General features: G+C 39.5%; 1 protein-coding gene across 1 annotated transcript in view; it reads right to left on the bottom strand.

Moving 5' to 3' along the window:
• Positions 1-23854, bottom strand: part of ABCC12 (ATP binding cassette subfamily C member 12) — an 87328-nt gene that overhangs the window by 47375 nt on the left and 16099 nt on the right. Inside the window, exons 7-12 of the mRNA XM_030581977.1 lie at positions 21348-21496; positions 18103-18210; positions 14659-14934; positions 13817-13888; positions 10700-10824; positions 1505-1577 (exon numbers count right to left, since the gene is read on the bottom strand). Of these exons, the coding sequence (XP_030437837.1) occupies positions 1505-1577; positions 10700-10824; positions 13817-13888; positions 14659-14934; positions 18103-18210; positions 21348-21496 (803 nt within the window). The remainder of the gene's footprint in view (positions 1-1504; positions 1578-10699; positions 10825-13816; positions 13889-14658; positions 14935-18102; positions 18211-21347; positions 21497-23854) is intronic.

Below are 23854 nucleotides of genomic sequence, written 5' to 3'. Positions count from 1 at the left end.
TAGAAACCAAATAGACAAAATATTGAAAGTATTTGAAGAGGTGGGTGTTGTTGCATTGAATTATAGTGCTATCATAGTAGAAATTTGTAAAATAAATACATACAATGAATTATCAGTCATCCTTTTTCTGCTGGAGGATGCTTTATAGGGTTATAACAGCTGTGTTAAGAATGTTTATGTAAAACAGATATTTCTCCTATAACACAACTTTGATTTTTTTTCATTTAATAAAAAATAGATGTCACTTGGGTTTTTATTTTTCTTTTCTTTTCTTTTCTTTAAGCAGCATCATAACATTATTTTATGTGCATTAAGGTTTTCTTGAAGATTAGGGCCAGATTCAAATCCTGATGAGGTCAAGGTGAGTTTTTCAATTGACTTCAGCAGGCTTTAGTTTAGGCCGCAAGAGCAACACCTGGTTAGCCTGGTTGATAGTTGAGAGTGCTCCTCAACCAGGTAGTAGGAATATGTATGCATATAATGGTAGCAGATAGATTAGGCTACTACTGCTGCTCATCACCCTGTATACTCTGTGGCAAACTGGATCTCTAGATTGTGCAGAAGCACTCTGGTGTCAAGACTGGAAATTCTATGGCAGCTTCATTTAAACATTAAAAATACAGGGTTTTATTTAAGCAAATATGAATAATACAAAGAATACAGTGGCCCCTGTATTTTTATATTAAATTCATTTATTTTATGCTGGTCTGGATGAAAGGAGGCGGAAGATAAATCTGTAATCCTTCCTTGTCCTCTTTGTCTCTTTTCTGCTTTCATATGGGTCATAAAATTTGTGTGCTAGGAATAGTGCAGTTAATATGTGGGAATATGAGTACTGTGGGGTATTTTCTCTTTTGTGATGTATAATACTTTTGTAAGTGTTTTATATGTTGGCACCTAGAACTTGTTTGGTTTATTATTAAAAAAAAAAAGAAAAAGTTTAATAAATAAAAATATTTTATGCTGCCCCCACTTTTTCGGTTTTCAGGATGTTGCAGATTTTTGAATTGACAACACAGAACTACTTTGGAGCTGTTGGAGGAAGCTGGATAGGAGCTTGGCAGTTTGATGGGCTCAATTAGATTTTTTTTTTTTTTTTTACTCCTAGGAGAGTGGGGCCCTAAGCTTTGGGTTTTGGGATAATCACACTGCCAAGATGTATTCAGCTTCTCTGCAATCTTAGAAAGACCACGCTGCATGATTTACATTCAGTTCATGTTTGTAAAATTTCTTTTGTGCAACCATAGAACTAGAAATAAGTTTTTAAAAAATATTTTGAAATCCCCATTTCTCTAAAACTTTAAAACAAATGTCCAGAAAAAAAAATCTAGCCTGGGATTTGGTGTGGAATATGAATTTTTTTTGGGTGGGGGTGTAAATCGGAGTGAAAGTTGGTTGAAAATTGGACATAATGGGACTCTGTTGTCAACTTTTTACTATGGTGAGTTTAACAGGTCTCCATAATATGTGCTAATATTTTACTAGATTGCATAATGAGACTTACTTCAGTCAAATCTCCATAAGGAAGAGTTTCCATATCTGACTTCAGACTGCACACATTGATTGCATAATTGTACCTAAAGAATGAATGTTCAGAATTGTTTAATTCTTAAAAATATATTATTTTCTTCAGCACAAAATCTTATATATTTTGAATTAGTCTAGCATCTTTGTTGCAAATACATTGATTTGAACCATAATAATTCAGTGACCATGGCTATCGTTCATTCCTTCAGATCCAGCCCTTTCCCCCATTTTCTATGTACACAAGTTACAGGTACATCATACTGTGACACAGTTGCCTTTGAAATTCTTATACAATATCATCATATGAGCAGATATACAGTGTTGTACTCTACAACCTCCAGTTGAGACCGAGAGCACCAAATCTGCAATTCCAGCCTCACATACAAATCCAAAAATGTAGGAACTTGAGATTAGACTTTAATTTGGATTTCTCAACCCTGCATCACAATTGCTTGCTATATGTTGAGCCTTTTGACCAACCAAATACTGAACCTGATTCTCATTTACATTAAAGAGTTTTCCCACCTCTTTGTCAGTGTAAAGAGGCCTTTACTTTATTAGTAGTATTATAATGTATTTGAATTGCGTGGCACCCAGAGGCTTTACCCTATTGTACTCAGCTGTACACAAACATAGTAAGGACATGGTCCCTGCCCTGAAGAGTTTATGATCTAAAAGGGCATAAGTTTGCATTGGTGGCCACTTTAGGGCACCTTTACACTGTAGTGTACAGGGGCCTTAGTGTAAATGAAAGTCAGGTTCTGAATGTTTAAAACTTTGTACTGTAAAACAAGAAAGATAAAGTGCAATCTTATATACAACCAACACATGCAAAATTTCTTCTTTCTGGAGAGGATGGGCTAGATGTCTACCTACCAGAACGGGTCTCAGCTATTAAAAGGAATTGTTCTTTTACTACTGTAAGCTTATATTGCAAATATTAATCTTATGCTCTACTTTTATTCCATATTTTGCAAAGAATGACTAACATTTCATTTATCAGCCCTGTTTCTGTGAGCATATCAGTTGCACCAAAAGCCTTATAAAACATCATTTAGTTCCTACCAAATTTATGTAGCAACTATATGTTCAGAATCTTCTGGTTCTCCTGGAAGAAAATACCTACTGTATTAAGGTCTTGCAGTTGTTGCATCCCAATGTTGTTTGTGAAACAATCTCCAGTTTGTATTTTGTGTTTGTGTGCTGGTTTCTTATGAAATTTGGGGAAACAAACACCAGGAATCCTGTTTTTCTTCCCCACGTAGTGCACATTTGCTGCACCCTGATGGTGCCTGAGCAGTAACATTGTGACATCAGCGGTAATCAGCCATTCATCACTCACTCCCTCCAGTTCAATTGCATACTTGAGGAGAGTCACTAGTGCCTTAGTTGTCATGGCAACTGCTGCCTGTGATAACTGATTTACCTCAAACAACTATGATATTATTACAATGAAGGCGCCGAGGAGCAACTGGAATGAAAGCTGACTGTGCTCTTTTGGACTTGTCCTGTGGCAAGTTACACTGTTTATTTTCAAAGGGTAATTATTACTTTTCTCAGATACAAAATTACTTTTCATGTATATTATTTACATGCTTCTTTCAAATTGGAGGTTGAGACTTTATGAATACCTCCTGCTTTTTAAAAAATATTTAAAATGGGAAATTCTAGGTCTGAATCCCTACTCAGTTTTCACTGTCAGACAATTAAAACAGTCATTTAGAAATTGTAGTAAAACTGAAGTTTAATTACCAAAAAACATGTTCTGACTACAGTTTAATTTAATTCTTTCAATATATCAGTCAACATGGTATTGAGTGTTGAAATATGGAACTTCACAAAGATAAGAATGGCAACCAGATATATATAGAAGAAAGCTAATATGCAAGTGCTTTACTTAAATAGTACAAGGGGCTGAATTAAAGGTTGCATGGGCAACAATCGATCTGGCATTTCCAAACTTGGGAATACTTGACTTCATAATCTTTTAATCCTTTTTAGTCTTTAACCCTGTACTTGTTTATGATTTTATGGTTTAGTTTATTGATCAGTGACCTTAACTAATGGCAAAAGATGTTTTTTTTTGTTTAATTTATGTATATTCTTAGAATACTTATTGCCTTTTAACTACATGTAACTCTTCATAATCTAAAACCAGTATTCTTTGGAGCCATTTTCAGGAACTGGTAAATGGAGTTTAAGAAGAATCATAGCATTTGATATGCTGCTTCAAAAATTGCTGTAATATATGAATACCATAAGAAATGGCTATTAAATGTCTTTTTCTGATATTCCTATGTCTATGTTTTGATAAAATAGCTACTTAACTATTTCAGGAAATAACTTCTTGAATTTTTAAATACAAACCATATGTCTGGGATGTCTAACGGAAACATTTATCTGAAATGTATAGACAGGCAAATTCGTTCCATTTCCCACATGGCTCAACTTCACAAATTGGCAGGTTGAAGACAATAGCAGGTATTGAGCAAAATGAACATCTGAGAAGCATGGCTGCTCACCAGCATCTAGCCAGATTTGGCAGGTTAGACACTTGAACAAGTCCTTTTTAAAAAAAAAAATAAGCACAGGGATTCTCTACCTATTGTCCATAAAATTATGGCTGAACAAGGTTGGAACTAGAGTTATTAGCAATACAGAGGTAGCTTTTGTTAGTACTTAGGGACAGGAACTTGCTGGTTTTATGCAATGCTGCATTAATAAGTAGCAGGAATGCAGAGGAAAGTTTATGGATATTTATAGGAGCTCTTTATTTTCTACATTTTTCCATATTTCTTTGGTTTGAAGTCTCCTAATTTAGTTAATTTGTTCCCATTTTGGATTTAAAAAGCCTCCTCTCACATATTAAAGTGACCTGTGGTGTGATATATGTGGCCCATGTGAATATAAAGGAGAGAGGCATGTGCATCAGGTGTGTAACAGGTTGTCCTGCCCCTTTAAGGGCCAGAGACCTGAGGCAGCCAGCCATGTTCACTATTCAAATACAGCTGTGAAGGAAACAGGTGTTCCCTATCAAAGAGCTGCAAGAACAGTGGGACAGCTGAGCAGGGCCGGTGCAACCATTTAGGTGAACTAGGCGGTTGCCTAGGGCACCAAGATTTGGGGGTGCCAAAAAGCGGCAACCCCCAATTTTTTTTAAAATGGTTGAGCAGCTGCTGCTGCTGGGACAGAGAGGGAGTCTAAGCTGCTGGCGGCAGCGGCAGCCCAGGGCATCCCCTGGATCAGGGCGCTGCCCCGGCAGCCAGCAGCCCAGGGCATCCCCTAGGTCAGGGCGCCGCTGCGGCAGCCAGCAGCCCAGGGTGTCCCCCAGGTCAGGGCGCCGCCACGGCAGACGGCAGCCCAGGGGTTCCCCTGGGTCAGTGCGCCGCCGCAGCAGCCAGCAGCCCAGGCCCCCCCCCGGGTCAGGGCACCGCCGGGGCAGCCGGCAGCCCAGGGGTTCCCCCGGGTCAGGGTGCTGCCGCGGCAGCCGGCAGCCCAGGGGTTCCCCCGGGTCAGGTCGCCGCCGCGGCAGCCGGAAGCCCAAGGCCCCCCCGGGTCAGTGCACCGCTGCGGCAGCCGGCAGCCCAGGGGCCCCCGTGGGTCAGAGCGCCGCAACAGCAGCCGGCAGCCCAGGGCCCCCCCTGGATCAGGGCGCTGCCGCAGCAGCCAAGAGGTTCGGGCTGCCCGTGGCGCGCTGACCCAGGGGAATCCCTAAGCTGCAGGCAGAGGCTCAGAATCCCTCTCCCTCCCAGAACAGGGGCTCCAGCCTGTGCCATTTTTCTCGTTGCCGGCGGGAGCGCCGGCGGCTGGGCAGAGCTGCGCAGCTCTGCTTAGGGCACGTGGCAGGAGCCCTGCAAGGGCAGCGCGACACCAGGGCTTCTTGAGGAAAGCGGGGGCTGCCCCCTGGCTCAACCTCCACGTCAGCCCCAGCGAGGGGCATGGAGAAGAAAAGAGCCTCAGCCGTGGTCTGGTGGAGCGGAGGAAGAAAGAGGACCCTGGTTCTCATGCGTTGGGCAAGGTAAGCAAGTGCTTCCCCACAGCTTGGCCTCAGGTGCCTGTGCTCCTGCCCCCTTGGTCCTTAGCTGGTCCCTGCTGCTGCTCCCTTTGTGCCCGGATGGCTGGAGAGAACAGCAGCCTGCAGAGCTGAGCTGCCCCAGTGCCCCCAGGCACCCCCCTGACCCCATCCCCCCCACATCCCTGACCCCCAGCTCCAAGCCCAGTCCCTCTGAGCTGGAAACCCCCTCACCCCATCCCCCCCACAGCCCTGACCCCCAGCTCCGAGCCCAGTCTCTCTGAGCTGGAAACCTCCTGACCCCATCCTCCCCACAGCCCTGACCCCCAGCTGACAGTTAGTGTCCCTAACACAATTATTGCTCTTCGCATCCTCTTGACTCTCCCAGTTTCTGTGGCCAGTGGTGAGCAAAGCTTCTCGAAGCTCAAATTGATAAAAACATACATGCGAACATCAATGTTGCAACAAAGACTTGTTGGGCTATCTACCTTGTCACTCGAACATGACATTGCTCACAGCATTGACTTGGAGGAACTTGTTTCTAAATTTGCTAAACTTAAAGTGCAGAAACATAAATTCTAAATTATAACATGTTACTCTGTGACTGTGTATTGTCTATAATGTATGTGATTTTGGGGGGGGAGGCGCAAGATGGAAGTTTTGCCTACAGCGCAAAATATGCTTGCACCGGCCCTGCAGCTGAGAGAATCTGCAGGAAGGGACAGCATACTACAGTAGTCCCAGAGGAAGGGATACTCCCCGGGGAAAGCCCTGCTAATTATGGTTGGGTAGAAAGCCACAGCTGGAAGTTTTGTTTTCCTTTTGTGACTTGTTTGGACAAAAAAATGGAACCAGTAGGGAAGGGCTAAAAGCTGATTTGGGCATAACTGATGATTCCCCAGGCTGGTGAGTGAAAATGTTCCCCAAGGACAATGAAAATAGAAGTTTCCATCCAACACATTACTGGTGTGAAATCCCCAGTGGTGACAAAGTGGAGAGGCCATGGCTTATGTACTCAAAAACCCAGAATGCTGCATACTGTTTTTGTTGCAAACTCTTCCAGTCTAATGTTCCAGCAACATTGGGTTCTAGAGGAATAAAGGACTGTAAAATCTGGCTAGAAATCTGGCATGCAATGAGAAGACAGCAAATCACCAGAGAGCGTTCCATAGGTGGAAAAAGCTTGAGATGAGACTATGGTTAAAGGCCACCATAGATGATCAGCATCAAAAGAAGATTGCATCAGAGGCTCTTTACTGGCAAAATGTTCTGAAAAGGCTCATTGCCATTGTGAGAATGCTTGCTACCCAAAACCTAGCCCTGCATGGCACTTCAGATCAGTTATATGTGCCAAACAAAGGAAACTTCCTTAAAATTGTGGAGCTGATGGCCAAGTTTGATGCTGTACTCCAGGAGCATCTAAAAAGAGTCACCACCCAAGAAATTTACACACGCCACTACCTTGGAAAAACAATTCAAAATGAGATCATACAGTTACTGGCAAGAAAAGTCAAACAGAAGATTGTGGCAGATCTGAAGTCAACAAGATACTACTCTGTTATTCTGGACTGCACACCTGACATCAGCCATATGGAACAAATGACTTTAATGGTGTGTTTTGTAACAACAACAGAACCTAGTGAAAATGTCCCTGCAATGGTGACTGTCAGAGAGCATGTTCTAGAATTTTTTGACATTGATGATACTGCAGGGCTGGTATGACAAATGTGCTTCTTAAAAAGCTGGAAGATAGGGGAATTGCGATAGTTGACATCAGAGGGCAGGGCTACGATAATGGTGCCAACATGAGAGGAAAGAACAGACGAGTGCAGACACGGATCCAAGAGTTAAACCCTCGAGGTTTTTTTGTCCCATGAAGTTCTCATTCATTGAACTTGGTGGTCAGTGATGCAGCATCAGCTTCTAGTGAGGCTGTTGAATTTTTAAATGTAATTCAAAGCATCTATGTATTTTTCTCTGCATCAACTCATCAATGGCAAATTTTGATGCAACATCTGGGAACATCCTCTCTGACATTGAAACCATGGAGTGCCACATGATGGGAAAGTTGAGTGGAGGCAATAAATATCAAACACCAAATTGGGAAGATGGATGATGCCATAGTTGCCATTATGGAGGATAATGCTATGACAGGAACTGTTTATGGGAGAACAGTGGCAAAGGGAAATGGAATCACCAGAAACATACATAACTTCAAATTTCTTTGTGGCTTAGTGTTGCGTCATGACATACTGTTTGAAATAAATGTTGTAAGCAAGAGAGTCCAAGGTGTTGACCTTGATATATCTGGAGCAATGGAACAAATGGACAAAGCAAAATCATACCTAGAGTCTTACTGGTCGGATGAGGGATTTAAAACATTCTGAAGAGTGCACAGAAGTTGGCAGAGGGCCTTCACACTGAAGCTATTTTCCCACCCATTCAAGAATACAAGAGTCACTGAAGGAGACGACATTTTGATTACGAGACACAGGATAATCCCATAAGAGGCCCCAAACAACAACTCAAAGTTGAATTATTTAACCAGGAGCTAGACTGTGCACTACAGTCAGTTGAAGAATGTTTCATGCAGGTCAAGGAACACAGCAGTATATTTGGGATGTTATATGATATTCCAAAACGCCTCACTATACCTGAAGAAGACCTATACCAGCAATGCAGGGCATAGAGACAGTGTTGACACATGATGACATGCGTGATATTGATGCGAGTGATTTAGGTGATGAACTAAAAGGCCTTTCGAGATACATTTCAGCAGGATCAATTCCAAAGGTTGTTCTGGAATATATGTGCACAAATAAGATGACCACCCTCTTTCCAAATGCTTTTTTGCTCTGCGCATACTTCTAACTCTTCCTGTAACAGTTGCCAGTGGAGAACGCAGTTTCTCCAAGCTAATAAAAACACATCTACTCTCCACAATGATGCAGGAAAGGCTGGTCGGCCTTGCAACCATCTGAATAGAGCATGAGCTGGCCCAGACTGTGGACCTTCAGCAGGAAGCAGTTCAAATCTTTGCAACCAAGAAGGCACGGAAAGCACCACTTTGATTATGCAAACAGATAAAAATGTTTACTATGCAGACAAGAAAAGTTACATTTGCTGTTCAGGTATTTGAAAGTTAAGTGTTACTTAAAATTTTTGAACAAGGCATTTTAAGTTGTTAGTTCTCCACTGTTGGGGTAGATAGCAGATCAGTACCATGAGGAGTAGAACAGGAAGAAGGCAGAATTGAGACCTTTCAAAGTTTTGGCCCAAGCAAGGGAACATGGGGGCATCACTTGAGCTCCCCTGCACAGGTGCCAAAATGTTGTGGGTCGGCCGTGAAAAAATATGTGAAAGCTTGGCCTTGTCCATATCACGAACTCATAGTGTAAGACTAGTGGGTACTGGGGAATATGCTGCACTCACAGAAGGGTGTATTCCTCTTGCACATCAGAAGTGCTTGAAGCCATTCTACTTCACTAAGGCAGTATGTTTCCTAGTGCTTCCCCTGCAATGGTGCACCTCCCACTCATGCCGGGAAGAGCTGTGCCTTTAAGGCACAAATGAGTCCTGAGGCCCATATTTTTAAAGGTATTTAGGTATTGTTCTGCTCACCCAATGCGGGGTCTAAGTTCCATTTTCAAAAGTGTCTAGGCCAGGCATGATTTCAATGGAAGTTAGGCAGTTAGGTGCTTTTGAAAATCCTAATTGCAATCTATCTGCATCTTTAGGCACCTAAATACCTTCAAAAACTGGCCATTAGGCACTTTGCAGCCCAAGTCCAATTGACTTTGTGAATGGAACTTAGCCATCTAAATCATTTAGGGCCTTGCAAGGTAGAGTGGAGCAGTGCCCAAATATCTTTTTTAATCTGGGCCTAAGTAACTAGATGAGCTTTACACCATGTCCTGAAGATAAACAGAATAATACTGACAGACCAATTGGTTGGTATCCCCTTAAATAGTTGGAAGGGGGCCCTAGTGGGCCTGCCTGTCTTCTACTGCAGGAGACACCTAACACATCAGCAGCATATGTATATACTAGACCTTGCATGTTTGACTATAGGTAGCAAATATGGTTATTTGGACCCCCACTCTGCCACTGTGGTTTCCTCTTAGTCTTAATGTTGCGTAGAGAGCAAAGACTCAACACCAATGGAGAAAGTGAATTCCATACATTTCCTAGTTGTTTATAACTAATTTAAAAAAATTTTTAAATAGTCTCACAAAACTAAATGCAATATGCACTGACTGCACTGTATCGGTTAGTAATATGAGAACTCATGAACTCCTGCTTTTGATTTCTGGGGATATTTCTGTTGTTTAGCTTACGGCAAATTAAACACATTTATTTTCTTCTGAGTTTTAGTCACATGCTATTGAAGCTGAAATTTGAACACATGGTACATGACAACAGAAGTAAGATGATGATTTAATCATCATTATAATGTGTGAATACCAGTCCTGAAAAATGAAAATATCCAGCAGTCTAGGTCAGCACAGAAAAAGTAATGGCCGTTTATAGCCTAACATTAATTTAACATAACTTTTTAAATAGTCCATTTGAGATATAAAAAAACTGACCAGCCTGATCCTTCATTTGGCAATATTTGAAGTCCATATATGAGAGAGACCTGGAAGTTTTAGTTCTAAAGCTAACTTAGTCTGGGACCATAAAAGAGGTGATACTATATATCTTGTGACTGAGAATGTTGCATACATCTCGTCTCAGCAGTCACTGACTGGTTGTGGAGTTAATGTCTTGAAAGATAATATTTGGCATTGATGGTTGCAGCAGAGTACAGAGTTTCATTGGGTATGGATAGGAGCATTGGAATTCAGAGGTGCGATCTCCCATGGTTTACTTGTGTGTGGGGCCATGATTAATTATAGGTGCTCTAGTGGAAATGAACCAGAATAAAGGCAATGGTGAAAATAAAATAATATCCTCTCCTCCCCCTTAGTCATGGGATCAAGTAGAGTGAGGGAAACCACATGTTCAGAGTCTTTGGGCCCTATTCACAAAAGGTAACATACAATGGAAGACAAGTTGTGTGTGTGTGTGTGTACATGTATGTAAACTCATCTGTCAAATATGGAAGCTTATCCTTAGAGTAAATAAGTATTGGCAAGATTTCAATATTTCAATAATTACCTTTCTTCACTGTATTCTTCTCCAAATAATATATTCTGCTTAACATTTCCATAAAATATCCACGCTTGTTGTGACACATAAGCTAATGTTCCATCAACACCTACTGTCCCATCATATAAGTACATCTGAAACAAGTAGATTGTACAATTTAAAAAAATGTATGGAGGTCTTCTAATCATAATAGGAGATATACCTATCTCTTAGAACTGGAAGGGATCTTGAAAGGTCATTGAGTCCAGTCCCCTGCCTTCACTAGTAGGACCAAAGTACTGATTTTTGCCCCAGATCCCTAAGTGGCCCCCTCAAGGATTGAACTCACAGCCCTGGGTTTAGCAGGCCAACACTCAACCACTGAGCTATCCCTCCCACCAACTCAAAATACTGGGCAATTAGCAAGGATGGTCATTTTGCTAATGTGTTATGAGTGTAATTCTTCATTGTATAAATAACATGTATCTGGAACATGACTTAAGAAGGACCTGCAGTTCTTTTGGCCATTCACTCGAAGGCTCTTATAACCATTCCTCTGTGGTGCCCTTTTTACCTCCCTAGTCCTTTTCAGGAATAGCTGAGAAGTGGAGGGCTAAGTGAGTGACAAAAGAACTGCAAGTGGCCATAGTTAGCATTGTGTGAATTGTTCTTGAACTTTGAGGAGTTTCTCTCCTGTGTAGGGCAGGGTTAGAATAAATGAGTAGATCTGGTCAGAAATTTTCCAACAGCACCCTTTTCCTGTGGAAAATGCTAATTTGTCAATCAGAATATTCCACAGTAACATGATTCCAATGAAATTTTGATGGAAACTGGGCAGATTTCCAATGGAAACTTACCTGATTTCCTATCTCCCTGCCCAATTCCCAGGGTCCTCAGGATCCCAACTGGTGGGCTGCTAGGGATCCTAGGCTCCTCAGTTAACCCTGATTCCTCAGCAGCCTGCCAGGGCATCCAGCTCCTTGGCCGACTGCCAAGTGAGTAACTGTGGAGCCTGGGAGCCCAGGGAACTTATTTTGTTTCAGGCATGTTTTGGGGCATCTGAAACTAAATATTGCAGATTTCCAGATCTGTGAAAAAATTGAAGTTTTTGGATTTTCATCACAATGTGGGATGAAAAATTTTCCAAAACCTTGAAATTCTGTATGGAACTGAAAATCCATTTTCTGGCCAGCTGTATTGGTGAGAGTTAGTGAGTGCTTTTCACTTTTAAAAAACAGCCCATTTATTTGGGTGCCTAACTTTAGGTTCCTATATTTGCAAATCTCAGACATAACATGAATTTCTTATTCTCCTGTTGAGACCCGCACAGGAGTCTTTCATCTTTTGAGGGTGGTTATTAATTTGCTCAATTTCTCTTTCTTGGCTCTAAAGATCAAAAGAATACTTTGATCCCAACACACATTCCTTAATGTCACATACCTAAAGGACAGGCAGTAGTTACGTTCAGATACATAACTGAATACTTCATCCAAAAGCATCTTAAGAGAAGCTCAACCAACATAGTTTCAGAACCTAAGAGTCAGCGCCAGGCTTTTTCAAAATAGCTAACAAAAAACAATGTACTAGATAGGGCTGTCAAGCAATTTTAAAAAATCACAATCAATTGCACGATCAAAATAATCAATTGCGTGATTAATTGCACTGTTAAACAATAATAGAATATCATTTATTTAAATATTTTTTGATATATTAGTAAAATAGTATTTTTCAGTTCACCTAATACAAGTACTGTAGTGCAATCTCTTTATCATGAAAGTTGAACTTACAAATGTAGAATTTTTACGTCAACAAACCTTCATTCAAAAATAAAACAATGTAATATTTTAGAGCCTGCAAGTCTACTCAGCCCTACTTCTTGTTCAGCCAATCACTCAGACAAACAAATATGTTTACATTTGTAGGAGATAATGCTGCATCTTTCTTGTTTACAATGTCACCTGAAAATGAGAACAGGAGTTCGCATAGCACTGTTGTAGCCTGTGTCGCAAGATATTTTTACATGCCAGATGCGCTAAAGATTCATATGTCCCTTCATGCTTCAACCAGCATTCCATGATACATGCATGGTGGGTCAGGTTCTGTAGTTTCCGCATCGGAGTGTGGCTCTTTTAAGACTTCTGAAAGCATACTCCAAACCTCATCCCTGCTTTTTGGAAAGCACTTTAGATTCTTAAACCTTGGGTCAAGTGCTGTAATTATCTTTAGAAATTTCACATTGGTACCTCCTTTGCGTCTTGTCAAATCTGCAGTGCAAGTGTTCTTCATGTGCTGGGTCATCATTTGAGACTGCTATAACATGAAACCTATGGCAGAATGTGGGTAAAACAGAGCAGGGACCATACAATTCTCCCCCAAAGAGTTCAGTCACAAATTTAATTAACTCATTATTTTTCTAACGAGCGTCATCAGCATGGGTGTATGTCCTCTGGAATGGTGGACAAAGCATGAAAGGGCATACGAAAGTTTAGCATATCTGGCACGTAAATACCTTGCAATGCCAGCTACAAAAGTGCCATTAAAATGCCTGTTCTGACTTTCTGTGACATTTTAAATAAGAAGAGGGCAGCATTATCTCCTGTAAATGTAAACTAACTTGTTTTTCTTAGCGATTGGCTGAACAAGAAGTAGGATAGAGTGGATTTGTAAGCTCTGAAATTTTACATTGTTTTGTTTTTGAGTGCAGTTACGTAACAAAAAAATCTACATGTGTAAGTTGCACTTTCATGACAGAGATTGCACTACAGTACTTGTCTGAGGTGAATTACAAAATACTATTTCTTTTGTTCATCATTTTTACAGTGGACATATTTGTAATAAAAAATAGACACTTTGATTTCAGTTACAACACAGAAAACAATATATATGAAAATGTAGAAAAATATCCAAAATATTATATACATTTCAATTGGTATTCTATTGTTTAACAGTGCAATTAAAACTGTGATTAATCGTCATTATTTTTTTTAATCGTGATTAATTTTTTAAGTTAATCACATGAGCTAACAGTGATTAATTGACAGCCCCAGTACTAGAACAAACAGTACTAAAACATTCAATTAAATATGTATTTCTCATGCAAAAGGAAAATAAAAAATTATGGAAGTTATTCTACAGTGATCAGCATACCTGTCCTAGAATAGCTGATATGACTGAGCTCTTTCCGCTTCCAACATTTCCACAAATTCCCAAGACCTTTCCCTACAAAGAGACATATTTTGCAGATAGTTGATCTATATTTTTAAAGTAATAAATTTCTAATGTCACGTTGCCTATTCTGCGATCATGCCACAAATATTTCAGGTCCTGTCACACCTGCCAATTCAGGAAAGCATCCTTATTCAGGAAGATCTCCTCAGCATTTAACTTTAAACATGTAGATAAAGTGCTTTCCTGCATCAGTGCCATAATGCATATCTTACTCCCAAGAAGACAAAATTAAAGGTGTTGTATTTGGATTGATAGAAGCCTATATAAGTGGTATTTTAAATAATGCAGTGATGTAAATTTTTTTTTAAATTTGTTTTTACTATATGTAGAGTGCTGTAGCCTTTTCATTAATGTAAGGAATTTACAAAAAACTTCTCTGTTCTGGTGACTGGTGGATAAATGAAGGATTGGATGTGCAATTTATTTATAAAAGTCAGTCATTGTTTGGTATTGTGAGATGCACTTTATAAACCATATTCTGTGCTTGTACCTAGCACAATAGAATACTGATCCATGACTGTGACTCCTAGGCACTACTGCAGTACAAATAATAATGTATTAGTGGTCTAATGGGTGCTTTAGAAAGCCTGTGCTGGGCAAGGAAAGGTGTGTGTCTAGGGGAAGAAAAAGAATTGAAATCCTTGTTCCTTAGCTCAGCAGGACAGTGCAAGGCAGAGATAGCAAGGGAACCAGGGCACCCAAATCCTTGCAGGCAGATTGTTAAATATTCTTTTTAGAAAGACTATTTAAGACAAACTTACCTTCTTCACAGTAAAGCTTAAATTGTGTAAAGCAATTGCTTCACTACCCTCTTTTCCTGTTTCTCTGATTGATGTCTCAGAGTGAGGAAGGACAGGCTCTGGTTTTGGTTGGCATTTATAAGCACTCTTCCCATTCATACTGTTTTCATTATTGTTCTTTCTGCTGTGTTCATTCAGACATTCCCAAGACAATGTAGCATTTTCCATTACCACAGCATTTTCTGAATTTTTCAGTTGCTTTACATAAACAGGAGGGATTTCAGTTAGGAGAATTTTCTAAAATAAGAGAGAGAAAATTAAGAATGCCATTTATTTATCAAAGTATGAAAAGTGAAAAAATATTTTTTTATTAATCCAGCATAGAGCTGACTGCTAATAACATGTTGATGAAATGTCGTGAAATTCTTGGCAAACTATTTAGTATAGAAGCAGAATCAGTGCAAAAAAGCAGTTGGAAGCAGATTCAGTGCAAATATTGCTTTAGAAATACTGCAAAAAATATTCTTAAGAGATTTTCACTTTTAGGGATTCAAGAATTTGGATAAACATTTGAGCTTTTGTGCGCTGATCCTCTGAACCATTTGTGGTTCACCATGAACAAATGTCAGAGGGGTATCCGTGTTAGTCTGGATCTGTAAAAGCAGCAAAGAGTCCTGTGGAACCTTATCTGTCTGTTAGTCTATAAGGTGCCCCAGGACTCTTTGCTTCTTTTACATGAACACATAATTTGTTTAGTTACAGTAAAAGTCCACTGACTAGTTCTAATACAAAGAGAAGAATCATGTAAATCCTTTAGCATGTGAGAGGCTCAATTGTTTTCAGGATCAGGGCCTTAGAGACCTATTTGCTACATAACATTACTTGATATTTGTTATATATATACACATATAATATTTTTTTAGAAATATCTGCTGCTGTTTTGGTATCTCCACTCAATGAATGGGATTAATTTCTCTTTCACTGAGGGCAGGCATTTCTGTGATAGCCACATTACGTGAAACAAAAAACTAATCCAATCAGTTGTCCCATGAGAAGGCACTGGACGCCAGAAAATTTCAGAGCTTGTATAAGGTAATATTTTTAAAATAAATATATTATATGTAAAAAATAAGGGCGGTTTTAATCACACTGTTGAACAATAGAATACCTATTGAAATTTGTTACATTTTTTTTGGATTTTTTCTACATTTTCATATATATTGTATTGTGTGGTGTCACTGAAATCAAAGTGTACATTTTTATTACAAATATTTCCACTGTAAAAATGATAAACAAAAGAAATAGTATTTTGCAATTCACCTCAGACAAGTACTGTAGTGCAATCTCTTTGTCATAAAAGTGAAACTTAGAAATGTAGATTTTTTTTCAGAACTGCACTCAAAAACAAAACAAAGTAAAGATTCAGCACCAATAAGTCCACTCAGTCCTATTACTTATTCAGCTAATTGCTAAGACAAACAAGTCAGTTTACATTTACAGGAGATAATGCTGCCCTCTTCTTATTTACAATATCACAGAAAGTCAGAACAGGCATTTTAATGGCACTTTTATAGCTGGCATTGCAAGGTATTTACGTGCCGGATATGCTAAACGTTCGTATGCCCTTTCATGCTTTGTCCACCATTCCAGAGGACATACACCCATGCTGATGATGCTTGTTAGAAAAATAATGCGTTAATTAAATTTGTGCCTGAACTCCTTGGGGGAGAATTGTATGTCCCCTGCTCTGTTTTACCCGCATTCTGCCATAGATTTCATGTTATAGCAGTCTCAAATGATGACCCAGCACATGTTGTTCATTTTAAGAACATTTGCACTGCAGATTTGGCAAAACGCAAAGAAGGTACTAACGTGTGATTTCTAAAGATAGCTATAGCACTTGACCCAAGGTTTAAGAATCTAAAGAGCCTTCCAAAATCTGAGAGGGATGAGGTGTGAAGCACGCTTTCAGAAGACTCAAAAGAGCCACACTCCGATGTAGAAACTACAGAACCCGACCCACCAAAAAAGAAAATCAACCTTCTGCTGGTGGTATTTGACTCAGATAATGAAAATGAACGTGAATCGGTCTGCACTGCTTTTGATCGTTACTAAGCAGAACTCGTCATTAGCATGGACACATGTCCCATGGAATGCTGGTTGAAGCATGATGGGACATATGAATCTTTAGTGCATCTGGCACATAAATATCTTGTGACGCCAGCTAAAACAGTGCCATGAGAATGCCTATTCTCACTTTCAGGTGATGTAAACAAAAAGCAGGTAGCATTATTTCCTGCAAATGTAAACACAGTTGTTTGTCTGAGTGATTGGCTGAACAAAAAGTAGGACTGAGTAGACTTGCAGATCTAAAATTTTACATTGTTTTATTTTTGAATGCAGTTTTTTTACATAATTCTTATATTTTTAAGTTCAACTTTCATGATAAAGAGATTGGACTACTGTACTTGTATTACGTGAACTGAAAAATACTACGCTTTTGTTTTTTACATTGCAAATACTTGTACTCAAAAATAAACAATGTGAGCACTGTACACTTTGTATTCTGTGTTGTAATTGAAATCAATATATTTGAAAATGTAAAAAACATCCAAAAATATTTAAATAAATGGTATTGTTCTTGTTTAACTGTGAAATTAATTGACAGCCCATTGTTTATTTATTTATATATATATATATTTATAGGACAGTCAAGCAGTTAAAAAACATTGGTTCACTTAACAGTTGGTTCAACAATAACTTTTAGGTTAGCTCCCATTTTTAAAAATAATTTAAGAACTCACTATTTCCAGTGTACCCTAACAGGATACAGATTCTTTTAATCTTCTTTTCTCTTGTTTCATTATATTTTTGTTTGTACAGCACCTAGCAAAATAGTGCCCTGGTCCTGGATGAGGTCTCTTAGATGCAGCCGCAATACTAATAACAACAATAATAGAGGAAGAAGGCACTAGTGGCTTGTTATTTGATGGATAATTATTCAGTTTTTAATTTTACTTTTGAGATACACATTTTTAGTTTTCTCTTTAGAATTAGGTATGTAGCTTTGTATAGTTTTCTTTTATTCACTAACTAAAGCCTATTATAATTCCTGAAGTCACTGAAGTCAATGGGAGTCTTTCCGTTGCTCTGAACAAGAAGTAAAATTATAATCTACATTAAGGGATTGTCTGCACTGAGAAATTAATTCAGTTAAGGGAGGATGTGAATTAAAACAGAAAAGCTATTTCTGATTAACTTCTTGTGTGGATGCTCTTATTTAAGAAGATTCTTATTCTGGTTCAATTTTAACCACTTTGGAAGTGGATTAAGCTAATTTAGAATAAGGTATGTACATATAGGGAGTTAATCAGGAATAATTCTTCCAGAATAACTCCCTATATAGGTAAGTCCTTGTTTGTACTTATCTGGAAAATCCCCAAATATTTTAAAACTATACTTTACCTTCAATCTTGTTAGGGAAACTTTAGCTTCTGCCACTGCTTTCACTGAGAAAGGCAAGATAGTAATTGAAAACTTCATTACATTAAACATGGCAATCACACTAAATGCCTGCAAAAGAAAAAGGAAAAGGGCTTTTACTGTTTTAGTGCCAACCATTATTTTGTATTAAAATTCTAAATATATTTTTGTATTATATTTGAAAGGGTAGGAAAAATATATCTATATGCTTTTAATTTTTGTGGTTTTCATTTTCGTAATTGCAACATGAGTGGCTAAAACACAACGCAACTCCTTCCATTTTTCAAGTCATTATATAAAATGGCATTGGTCCCATTTCTGAGCTTTCTAGAACATCACTTTGAGGATTCTTGCTTGGTCTTCTACCACTGATTTCAGTTAAATTAGGTGAGGGAGGAATTTGGCCTGTTAACTATAAGTCTCTGAACCCTTCCTGCAAACCAACTTTCAATCCATCTTGCTATGTTAGCAATGAAGCTTACATTTTTGTATCTTGTCTAGAAGCTTCCTGTGTGATACCTTATCAAAGGCTTCACTGAAATCCAAGTAACTCACATATGCTGCCCTGCCTTCTGACATATGCTTTGTCACTTCTTTAAAGAAATCAGTCAGGCTTATTCTTGGTAAACACATGCTGGCAAGTGCCTAACTCTTGTTATATACTTATAAGTGAAACATTTCATTTCATCCCTAATAAATGAAACCAGTATTTTCATAAGACATAAATGAGATTACTGATTTGTAATTAAGGTGCCTCTAGTTTACAGTGCATTTTAAAAATTGGTATTACGTCCACTTTTTTTCAGTCTTTGTGCATTTTCTGTTTATGCAGTTACATGCAAAATAAAAAAAGATGCTAATGTTTTTGCTTGTTCCTTGCTTAATTCCAAGAGTTGCCTAGCGAGCTGGGCAAGCCCAGGAAGCAATTGCCCGTCGAGTCAGGGAACTGGGAGAGTATGTACTGGCAGGAAACTAGGCAGGCAGACTTTGACAGAATCAACGTGTTCCTACATAATGTTTCAGTTCTCTTGAATCAGCATTTTCTAATAGAATATTGTTCTGTTGGAAAATTTTCAACCAATTCTAGTGGGCAGTGCAAGAAACTAGTCACAGTTGCAGCCCCTGCACAAGCCTTATAGGCACCCCCCAGGCTTCCCAGAGAAGCTGATACAGATGCTCTCTCACATGGTGATACGGTTCACAAGACTCATCTTAGGAGATTTCAACATCCACAAGGGCAAGGATTCTGATATAATAGCTCACAACCTCCTATCCAAACTCTTCATCTTTGTTTTCTCATAGGGAATCTTTGGACTCCCACACATAAAGCATAAAATATGAAAGTACTATACACAAATATACAAACAACATACCTGGAATAAACATCTGTTACAAAATGCATCAGCAGATCTGCTTAGCAAAATGGGTTGCTATGAAATACATCCCCTTTGTGCAATACTCTGCATCAACTCCACAGTTTAAGGTTTCTAACCTGAAATTCTAAGCTTTCCATGGAACTGGCCCTGTCTACTTGAGAGATCACTTCCATGGCCATGACTTCCCATGACAACTGTCTCTCACTGGAGCAATGAAACGATCAAACAACATGGGAGGCCAAACTTTACAGGAGCTAGACCAAGACAATTGAACTTGCTACCAGATGTCAGAATGACAACTAATCTCACCATGTTTACAATGAAATCCGATGTTCATCCCTTCTGCTTAGCTTTACCCCCGTTTGCTCAGTAAACACATAAACCCTATCAACTATTCAAGTTGTATCTCCTACAGGCTGGAGAGAGGGAGAGACTCTCTTATTTCTGTTTTCCAATATTTGGAAGGAGGTGTTCGGATACTGGTATGCTAGGAGACATATAAGCATATAGATTCATTGGATGAAATCCTGGCTCCATTGAAGTGAATGGCAAAACTCTGATAGTATATCATAAGCTATATTCTCTTTTATAAGCATTACATTGAATCTTTCCCCCTGCTTTTTGCTTTCTTTGACTTTCCTTTTGTACATCCTCACTCATTTTGTAGTTGAGTTTTTTTGCCAATAAACCCCCTACATGTCAGGTTATTTTTTAAAACAAAATTTCCTCCTTTGCTTATATGTTTACACTTCCTGCCCTCCGTCTTTTCCCTGGCTACTGCTTTCTAAAGGGGAATGCATCTTGCTGTTCACCAGACTAAGTTTTGCATTAATCTGCATTGAGTCCTGTGTGGAAGGAATGGGTGGTGAATGATCACAAATGTCTAGTTAGTTTCTTACTATTTAAGAAAATACTTTAAAGCATTTAAAAGACCATATATCTTCTTTTAGAAGCTTCCTTAATTAATAACCAATTTAATTTATTAACTTTATCTTTACCATGCAATGTTTAATAGAAGTTACCCTTGTTTACTAGCCAAATACAGGGGCAGCGAGTTGTATTGGCCCATGGTGCCTGGGCTTCAGGAATATTCAGGGCCCAGGGCCCCGGCTCCACCAATGTTTGGGGCCGAGTCTCTGCTTGCAGTCCCGCCGCACCTGCCCAGGAGCGTCTCCTGGCCTTGTCTGCTACCCCCAGGCGATTTAAAAGGGCCCGCAGGCTCCCGGCTACCACCACCGGCAGCACAGTGGGGCTAAGGCAGCTTCTGCCTACCCTCACTCCATGCCACTCCCAGAAGTGGTCAGCACGTTCCTGTGGCCTGGGTGCGGGGGCTGTCTCTGCGCACTGCCCCCGCCCTGAACGCGGACTCTGCAGCTCCCATTGGCCGGGAACTGGGGCCTCTGCCTACGAGCTGCTGCCAGAGGGGTGTGTGGGTCACTTTTGGGAGCCACCCAAGGTAAACCGCCAACTCCTCACCCTATCCTGCATCCCAGCACCCCCTGGCCCAGCCCAGAGCTCACACCCCCAAACTCCCTCCCTGAGCCTGCACCCCTCCCACACCCAAACTCCCTCCCAGAGCCTTAGGCAGGTGTGTGTGCTGGGGCGAGGGAAGAGGGGCAGAATTTGGACCCATTCTGGTCACGACCAAAAATTACACAAATCTGGCCATATACAATCTGTACAGGAAAGCTATCTTAAATTTGGAGCTGCCATTCATTAAAAATCCTAGGGGAAAGTAAGTAAATTTAAGAGGATCCAGATCTACTCTACAAAGATATACAGTACTATAAAGGAACAAGGACTTTGGGGGAAAAATATATATGTGTATATATATGTATATAAAAGTCATACAACTGATGCAGTTAGTTCTTTCTTTAAAAGAGTGTGTAAAACAAATGTCATGACAGTAGCCAGTGTTGATACAACAGGTGCCAGAGCAGAGTTTACACTTTGAACATATCCTGCTTTTTCCAGTATTTTCCTTTCCACATTTCTTATACCTGTGAAATACAAGAAATTTAAAATATTATAATGTAAAAAAAATGTAAAGGAGAGCTAACATTTTCAAGAGAAGATCATTCTAAACAGCAAAGGCCTTCCTTATACTAAGCCTAAATTTGGGAGACATTGATATCAGTTGAATTGCATGCACCAAAGGTAAATTTATGGCCCTACATTTGATAGCATTAAGGTGGTAACACAAAAGCTATTTAAACATTGTTACTGGATCTATTTTTCCCTTTAAACAAACAAACAAAAATCTTATGATTAAGCAAAAGCCCAAATGACTACCTTACATATAAACTTTTAGATTTGGAAGAAACTGATTTTGATTTTTTTTAATAACTTCAATAGATAATACCAGTTGTTGTTTTTTTTAAATTCTATTGATTTAAATTTTCACAGTTGTGTAAAATTATGTGTTTAAGCATTTTTTTATTTTTAATCAAGTTTAAATTTTCACTGTTGCAGAAAACTGAGAGGGATGTCAAACAATAATTTATGACAGATGTTGAGCTTCAAAAAGTTAAAGCTTTATAACCATTAATACACAACCAGTCAACATCACACTTCAAAATATAAAAAGTAAATATCCCTAAATCAAGCAGCATTTTCCTTACTTTGCCTGTCTATAAATTTCAGTTACTATTGCTGGAAATATTTTTGTTGGTTTGTGGGTATATGGTAAAATTAACATTTCCTGATAAAGACTATATATTTTTGGCCTTTAAAAGCATTAAATGACGGATAATCAGTAAACAGACTCAAATGTTTGCACTTAGGTTCAGTTAAACATTGATTTTAGAGAGCTCTCTTTTCATTACCATGTTTACCTTCCTGAATCTGTATTTTTGTATAAATATTTTATTTCAATATTTACTCCAAAATCTGGAGGAAGTCTTTACAAAGGCTACATGTAAGATAGCATGGGTTGTGATGAACAAGACATGGACTTGTTTTGTACAGGTTCAGAACCCCAGTTTTGCTTTTAGTTCTGGGTTTGTGTGAAAATGCAAACTCAGAATGGAAAAGGGAAGGGAAAACACAAAACATGTCTCTTGGTGAGTTGCACTAAAATTGATCAAAGTACCTCCACTTCAGTAACCCTTTCACCCCAGTAAGCCTGTCCCTCTCTTCAGTGGCCTGGAATCCGTCCACTCCCTTCCAAAGGTATCCTGTCACTTACCTTCTGCAGCCTTGAGAAAGACCCACCTCACCTACTCCTTCTCATATGAAGCCTTTAGGGGGCTGCTTCTCTCCCCACCAGAGTGAGGATCTTCATGACAGTGAGAAGCCTGTTTCCTTTGTCCCCTCCTCTGTATCTCACTTGGTCTCAATGTTCTATTTTTGTGTCCCATTTTATCTCTGTGTACCCACCCGTTCAAAGGTTAGGAGCCCTCTTATAAGAGCAGCACCTCAGTTTACTGCTGCCCTTCTGAGATTATTTCTGGAGGACTGACTCACTTAATGTTCCTCTCTTGACCACCTGTAGGAGTGTAACTCCTTGGTGTATACCCTGCAGCTGTCCTATCTGGTCTAGGATTTCCCCCTGTTCAGTCTGTCTTGGCTGCTTCTGACCATTTTCCCCCAGAGGCCTCCATCTGGTCTCACCCATATGCGGAGACTCATCGCGTATCTTTCCTTCATGCTCCTTTGACCATATGCACAGCTCTTCTGGCCTCCAGTGCTCTGATTTCCCTGTCTGATTCCCTGGCCAGGATCATGGAAATTCAGGCTTTAGGCTCTAAGGTAAGGGATTTGTGAGGTGGGGCTGCCTGGAGAAAGGGAAATATTGCAATACAGGATGCAACATTCCAGGTGCATTGCCACCATAGCAGGCAAAGACAAACTATCTCCTGTAGAGAGATGCCACCCCATATGCACTCTTTAATTGTTACCCTTTCTATTGCCAAATCACAATGTTTCTTTTCGCTGCCCTTTAGCCCTATAGATCTCCCGACATTCCTGCTTTCCAGCTTTTGGTCTCCCATTGAATAGCTGAGTTTTGAGTCATTTTTACCTAAATATATTAGCTGAATTTCTTATTATTTTCTGCCATATTGCTACCTCTGTATTATTACTGTGTTCTGACCACCTCCTGATTTAGTGTCAGCCAGTTTGATCAATGTGTTATTTACCTCCACTTCCAGATCATGAATGAAGAGATTAAATAGGACAAATCTTAACATACCCCCCACTCCTAATTTAATGCTGTTTTATCATTCCACTTTATTTATGACACTTCGGTTTCCAATCTAGGTAAGTGGTCACATCCAGGCCAGTACAAATTAATCTCGTGATCAACATTTCATGAGTCATCCTATTAAATCCTATATTGCATTTGCTACCTTCCTTTA

This window comes from Gopherus evgoodei, chromosome 12 (assembly GCF_007399415.2).
Source record: "Gopherus evgoodei ecotype Sinaloan lineage chromosome 12, rGopEvg1_v1.p, whole genome shotgun sequence".
Lineage (NCBI taxonomy): Eukaryota > Metazoa > Chordata > Testudines > Testudinidae > Gopherus > Gopherus evgoodei.
Note: the sequence above shows the minus strand (reverse complement) of the source record. Positions and strands in the feature narration are given on the sequence as shown.